Source organism: Triticum aestivum, chromosome 6B (assembly GCF_018294505.1).
Source record: "Triticum aestivum cultivar Chinese Spring chromosome 6B, IWGSC CS RefSeq v2.1, whole genome shotgun sequence".
Taxonomy (NCBI): domain Eukaryota; kingdom Viridiplantae; phylum Streptophyta; class Magnoliopsida; order Poales; family Poaceae; genus Triticum; species Triticum aestivum.
The window spans coordinates 716,701,141-716,708,377 of NC_057810.1; the positions used below are offsets into that span (position 1 = coordinate 716,701,141).

At 42.8% G+C, this 7,237-nt stretch overlaps 1 protein-coding gene across 1 annotated transcript; it reads left to right on the forward strand.

Moving 5' to 3' along the window:
• Positions 1 to 804: 804 nt before the first annotated feature.
• LOC123135151 (pathogenesis-related protein PR-4) lies at positions 805 to 6,970 on the forward strand. The gene is made up of 4 exons (XM_044554246.1): positions 805 to 995; position 3,601; positions 6,378 to 6,446; positions 6,794 to 6,970. The coding sequence occupies exons 1-4, from the start codon at positions 805 to 807 to the stop codon at positions 6,968 to 6,970; spliced, it is 438 nt and encodes a 145-aa protein (XP_044410181.1).
• The last annotated feature ends 267 nt before the right edge of the window (positions 6,971 to 7,237 follow it).

Below are 7,237 nucleotides of genomic sequence, written 5' to 3' on the forward strand. Positions count from 1 at the left end.
ACTCTCAGCAACAGCATTTCCTGTGCCGAGTCCGGCATGTTGCTGAGAGCTGTACCCAACTTACGTGATTTTTGCCGAGCTCACGTAATTTGACTCTGGGCAAAGCTGTGAAGCAGCCCTTTTTTTCAGTAGGGCTTCTTCCACTTCACATTTATTTCCCGATACAGCCCAAGCTAGCATGCAGATCGGCCAACCTTTCTGGAGCTGGGCGGACGGGATCAGGAGCAGTGATTGGCGCTAGACTACTACTCCTTCCGTCCGGAAATACTTGTCATCAAAATAAATAAAAGGGGATGTATCTAGATGTATTTTAGTTCTAGATACATCCCTTTTTGTCCATTTTGATGACAAGTATTTTCGGACGGAGGGAGTACGATTTAGCATGACAAAACTGACTGAATGTAAGATGCATAGCTGAACACGTGTACAAAAAGTGTGGACCGATAGAAAAAAAAACGAATTGCGTGAAAATGCATCAATGTGGAAAGAGGAAACTGTTTTGTTTCAAGAAAAGTTGTGGTCAAAATGAACCAGCCAGGCAAACTGCGTGGAAGATGTCCACGTCCAGCTTGACTCATCTATGAATTTCCTTTTCTTTTTGTTGGCACATGCACATGATTCCAGAGATGTGGAAAAACTGCACATGGGGAAAGAAAATTCCACCATACGTGCCGGTGCTTCAACTCTATATAGTGCTCCCGGCCGGAAAAGGCTACTCCCATCTCCACCGGCCGACATCATCTCCGTCGCTCCCTGCTAAGCTGCCACTGACCATTGCATACACATCCTGATCCCAAGGCGACGATGGCTGGATGCGTGGCACTGGCGGTGGTCCTGCTGTGCGCGGCGGCCGCCATGGCCGCGGCACAGTCGGCGTCCAACGTGCGCGCCACCTACAACTTCTACAACCCGGAGAAGATCAACTGGGACCTCAACACCGCCAGCGCCTACTGCGCCACATGGGACGCCGGCATGTCCTTGGCCTGGCGCTCCAAGTAGGACGGGGCTTACCTGCGCCGCGTACGTGCGCCCATCCGTGCGCCGCTGCTACGTGTCGCTCATCCCGGCATCTCCTCGGCGTGGCTGTTTTTGGCCGCGAAAAAAAAACAAAATACCAATCCTAATACACGTCTGTTCGGTCCAGCGAGGTCCTCTCGTATTCTTCACCTCTTTACTCCTCTCTCTCTTTCCCGTCAGAGATCGGACATGGAGTAGAGCACGGAGGACGGAGGGGATGAAGCCGCCGCGATGTCCACCCCGTGCTCCCTTACTTCAGGAGGCGACTTCTCTTTTGCCGGATTGCATCTTGTCCGGCTGCTAGCCATGTTCTTCTCTCCTTGGGCGCGCAGCAAGTCAGGGGCAGCTCGAGAGCTCCGACCATGGAGAGGTGGATCTTGGACGGGCGCAGCTGCCTGCAGAGACTCATGAGCTCGAGCGCTCCAGCCCCGACCTGGAGGAGGTGGATAGTGGGTAGGGCAACTGCTTCGACTAGCTGGAGCGCTGCAGCCCGTACATGGAGGCGGCGGATCCCGGGTGGCGCAGCAGCTCTGTACCGCCATGAGTGTGCCACACATAGGCGGAGGCAGCAGACCCGGACGCCGCAGGCTCGTGGTGGAGAGCTCGTGCTGTGCCTTCGTTCGTTCATCAAGAGATTCAGCTCTACTACTTCCACAACAGATACGACACAGCCACACAGGTAAATTTTCTATTTTGCTTTGCTGGTCTCTTGATCTTTGATTTCTTGCTTGTTGGCTAGGAACACGAGTTATGGTTGTGGGCATAGAGATAATTTGGTTGCTTTCTATTCAATCGATGTTCAATAACAAGTTCTAATGAAAAATAGTGTCAATTAAAATCGACTTCACTGCATAGGGATAATTTGTTCGATATTCGATTCAATCCATGGCATCCCCAAATAAAATAAAATAAAAAAATCCATGGCAAATAACAAGAAAACCAGTGTCATCTATGAAATTGATTAAATTGGCTTTAGTACATGGGATAGAGCTTTTTATTTAACAATGGAGTGTCTTAACGAGCGAATGTGAGAAATTTTGTTCTGGCGTGACCAATCCTTTCATCCTTCCATCTTCCACAAGCACGCGGGGTGGTGATGGGGTAGGAAAGGTGAATCGAGCTGGCAGCAGGACCGGCAGTCATGCCATAGCTATAAACTGTTCATGACAAATTGATTAAGTTGGCTTCTGTTCATGGAAGATGACTTGATTTTGTCCTGTCATTATAGTAGAGGAAGAGGTTGCAATACTCTGTTGCTGCAATGCCGAGTTGTGCACTTGGAAATCGGTGCAGATGTGGTTGTTTTGATGACCCTATGCAGAAAAGTAGCAAAGTTTAATGATGCAGAAGTTTCGAAATGATAATAAAACATGACAAAGTAGAATGCTTATACCATTAGTGTATTGTACTGTTGGAATCCTTCCAGCATTCTTTGGTTCATTGGCATCGAGAATGTATTTCCAAGTGACGACTGCATTGAGGCACTTAGCAATGGGTTGTACTGCAAGTGCGGTGCAACCATTTGATTTGTCATAAACTCCAAATGACCCTACAAAAATGATAGATAAATGTCAATAAAATTAAATTTTCTGTGTAAACCAAGCAGGATAGTTTTATACCCTTGATGTGCTTTCAGGTTGTACTTGTAAAGAATCACTAGTCTTCTTTTGTTTTGTTTCTGCTATCTCTAGCATTGAGATTGTATTACCAATTGATGGCTGCACTGAAGCATTTAGGAATGGCTTGTGCTGTAATTGGGGCATACCCATTTGGTGTGTCATAACCTCCAAATTACCCTATAAAAAGTGAAAGATGAATTTCAGCAAAATTAATTTCTATGAAAAAAGTGTGACAGTTTTATACCATTGATGTGCTTGTAAGTTGTGCTTGTGAAGAATCGATTGTCTTCTTTTTCCTTTTTGTTTTTCCTTTCGCCAAGCGACCACTGGGTTTTGCTGACATCGAGATTGTGTTACCAAGCGATTGGTGCATTGAAGCATTTAAGAATGGGTTGTACTGCAATTGCGGCGCACCCATTTGATTTTGCATAAAATCCAAATACCCCTATAAAAAGCGATAGATAAATGTTAGTAGAACTAATTTTTCTATGTGAAACAAATTGGATCGTTTTATACCGTTGATGCGCTTTGAGGTTGTAGTTGTAAAGATTCATGGGTCTTCTTTTCCTGGTTTGTTTTTACTTTCTCTAAACCCCCAGCGGGTTGTGCTGACATGATAATTGTATTAGCAAGCGTTGGGTGCATGGAAGCATTTAGGAATGGGTTGTACAGTAATTGCGGTGCGCCCATCTGATTTGCCATAAGCTCCAAATGACCCTATAAAAAGTGATGGATAAATGTGAGTAAAATTAAAATTTCTATGTGAAAAAAGTGGGACAGTTTCAGACCATTGATGTGCTTTGAGGTTGTACAGGTACAGGATCATCTGTCTTCTTCTTTTTCTTCTTTGTTATTGCTTTCTCCAATCCACAAATGGGTCTTGCTGATCCTCGTGTAGTCTTCTCCTTCTCCTTGATACCTCTTGGCTTGGCAAGCCCCTCGTTGTGTTTTGAAACTCTACTAGAGTCGATAAGCGGACCTGCAACTATAAATTAAAATGTAAGTCTTATACAAAACTCTATGCAATCAATAGTACAATATATACCTCGCGAAACAGAGGAGTCCCCCATATCTGGATCAGGATCAGGATCAGTTCTATTTTTCAACTATTTCTCCACAGCTTCTGCTAGCTGCTCTGCGCATTTAGCAACCATATCATATGTTTCGTCCGATTCAGAGGCACGAGCAGCTATTTTGACAAACATTCTGCACAACTCCTCATAGTAGTTCGACATTTTTGCTTTTCGATCCTCATGTAGATTGCGATTGCTTGTTATCTCTAGAACTTTGGCGTCTATTGTCCACCTTTTCAAGATATATTGTTCAGGGATATGCTTGATATTATTGATATCATGTACCTTTAAGCAATGACGGCATAGAATTCCAGCAAATTCAAACTTCTTGCAACTACAATTCACCCTTTCTTCATTTGGAGCAAATCTAACAACATGCTCACGTTTTGTGTCATGAAATTTTACCGTGTAAAACTTTTGCTCTGTATCACTGTCATCACGAAGGAATGTGTCATAATTCAGGGTCAGAAGCACTTCCTCCTGAAACATCTTGAATATTGCTGGAGTATATGTAGTTACAGCGTGCCTTAATATATAGCTACTTTCTGCCTTCATCTTCGGAGTAGTTTGTGATGCCTTGAAGTCACACTTCACTTCTTCAAATCTTTTATCTGCAACAAGCCGTTCGAAATGCTCGAAAAATGTAAGCATGTCATATTTAATACTGATGTAACGCTTCAGTTCATTGTTCATGCTTTCACTTCTTTGGGTAGTGCTCATGTGGGCAGAGAATGTATTTCTACCATACACTAGTGCCCATTGCTCCCTTTTCTCGAACAACCTTTGGAGCCATGTATTCTCACGTAGTCCATACTTATCAAGCATATCATTCCATGCACTTATAAATTCTTCTTCGTCCTCTATGTCATAGATACAGTGCTGGAAATCACTATTGAACTTCTTATATTCTGGAACAACTCCAGCAAGGTGCTTGTAAGCATTTTGATTCATATGCCACACACAAAGTCTATGGTGAGAGTGAGGTAGGACTTCACTGATTGCCTTGGCCATTGCTGCATCTTCATCGGTAAGAATTGTTTGTGGATGTTTCCCTGACATAACTTTTAGAAAAGTTCTAAAAAGCCAACCAAAACTTTCAGCAGTTTCATCATAAAGAAGTGCAGCACCAAACACAATAGTTTTCTTGTGATTATTCACCCCAACAATCAAACCAAATGGACGCCCATCATTTAGTTTCCTATATGTGGTGTCAAAGCTTATAACATCACCGAAAGTTGCATAGTCTGAGACCATTTTCGAGTCAGCCCAAAATATATTAGTTATCAAATCGTCCTCATCTACTTGAATTGAATAAAAAAACTTGACATCTTCTGCTACCTTCTTCTCCATGTATTCTAACACTCCCCCTGTATCACCTTTCGCTGCTTGCAATGTTCTTTTTGAGTACAAACGATTTTTCATGTCTTGAGGGATAAAACCAAGGTTTTCTTGTCCACATGCTTCTTTGGCCATAAGATCAATAGTTGCTTTATTAGAAATGCCTACAGACTTTGCGACCTCTGCAGCCGCTATTTGTGCATCGGTCACTTTTCCGTGAGATCTCAAGTACTGGGCCATGGTTCCAGTATCAAGAATGTGGTTATGTGTCTCCTCAAATTCGTAAACCTGATAAAATCCATTCCTAAGACTTATTTTCATATGTGCATTACATCCACATCGTGATTCAGGCCTACTATAACTGAATGTATCTTCTCTCTTATCTTCAGCACGAGTTCCTAATAGTTTAAATCATTGTCTTAGTGCATATAAAAATTATTATACTCCAAACAAATTGCAAGTGGTCCATACCTTGACGAGAACAGAAAAATGTTCTCTGTTGTATTGTATCGGAGTTCTTTACTTTATGCTTACTGCCTCTCCGGACGCTAAAACCCATAACTTCAGCATACTTGTTATAAAAGGAATAAGCCTCTTCATCAGATAAAAAGTTCATTCCAATCTTTGGTACCCTTTTATTAATACGATCTTTCGCATTGCTAGCTGCGGTTTCTTGCACATCCTGTATCAATTAATATGCATTTTAGTTAAAACACAGATATTTAACAACCATGTTTATTTGCCATCAGGGAAAAGGATGATATGAAGAAAACAATCACTAGGAAGATGAAAAGGAGGATATGAAGAATACAAACGAGAATCTCACTGTTGGTGGTTCTGATCCATTATCATCATGGTTCCCATGACCACCCTCTAGAGAAGCCATCAGGGAAGGACAAGAAGATCCTTTGCTTCAGTCTCTAGGTCGCTCCAGACTCAGAGACGTTGCATCTGCTTGACGATGTTGATTGATGAATGATAAAAGAGTCTCCTGATTGTTTCAGCAGGCTCTATTAATCTTTATATTTTCTGGTCCATTCCAATGCGATTTGGAGATAAGGATGTTGTTTTGGCGGGATTAAGAGATCTGATTGGGCGGGATTATTTCCCTCCATAGTTCTATTCAGTTTTGATGATCAGCAAGTATTACGGGTCTTTTTTTTGGGGTAAAGCAAGTATTACGGGTCGATGTGTATTAGGAAGGATAATTTTGATTTTTTTTTCTGTGACAAAAAACGGCCCCACGAGGTGAGGCAGGGATGGGCGACACGTATCAGGGGCGCACGGATGGGCGCATGCCCAGGGCGCAGGCAAGCCCCATCCCTCCAAGTATGGCTGGACTGCCTTTTGCGGGCCCGCTGGGCCCACTGGCCAGGCATCCTGCGGCAAGTGCCTCCAGGTAAGGACTAAGGACTCCATTATAAATTTAACGTCACATTTTTCATAATAAATTATGTTTTTTGAGGATGTTAAGTTTAGTTGATGAGCGTTGCACATTTGCTTCAGTTTGTTTTATTAAAATGTTAGTGTTCTTGCAAACTAAATTTGTCATCAGCACGTCAATGTAAATGGCCATAAAAAGTGTTAGATTTGCCATGCCTAAAGATCGGACGCCAGATTTTTTAGTGTTTCCACTAAGAATAACCTCTTTACTCTATTACATGGACATTTCTTTTTTTTGGCGAATAGATGAACATCATTTGACGTGTTGGCTAATGTTTTTATCATCTGAATCTGAATATATAGGTGACGAACACGGCTACCGGCGCACAGATTACGGTGAGGATCGTTGACCAGTGCAGCAACGGTGGCCTGGACCTGGACTATGACACAGTGTTCAGCAAGATCGACACCAACGGGGTGGGTATGCAGCAGGGCCACCTCACCGTCAACTACCAGTTCGTCGACTGTGGCGATAACTAACGAAGAAATAATTGGTGCTCCCATGCTATGCAAGGGAAAAAAAGATTCTGGATTACAAATAATGATGCACGTCTGCAAATTATAATAAAGTGGAATAAATTTTAATGTGATGAATGGATCCAAGGTTTTCACCCCCTCCTTATGTATGGATGGACTAGGACACAACTATATGGCCAGTTCTTTTCGTGGCTTCTAGAATAAGCTGCAAAAAGCTGCCCCCTACCCAGCTTATTCTAGAAGCCCAACCATTTTTTTTAAAGCCTATTA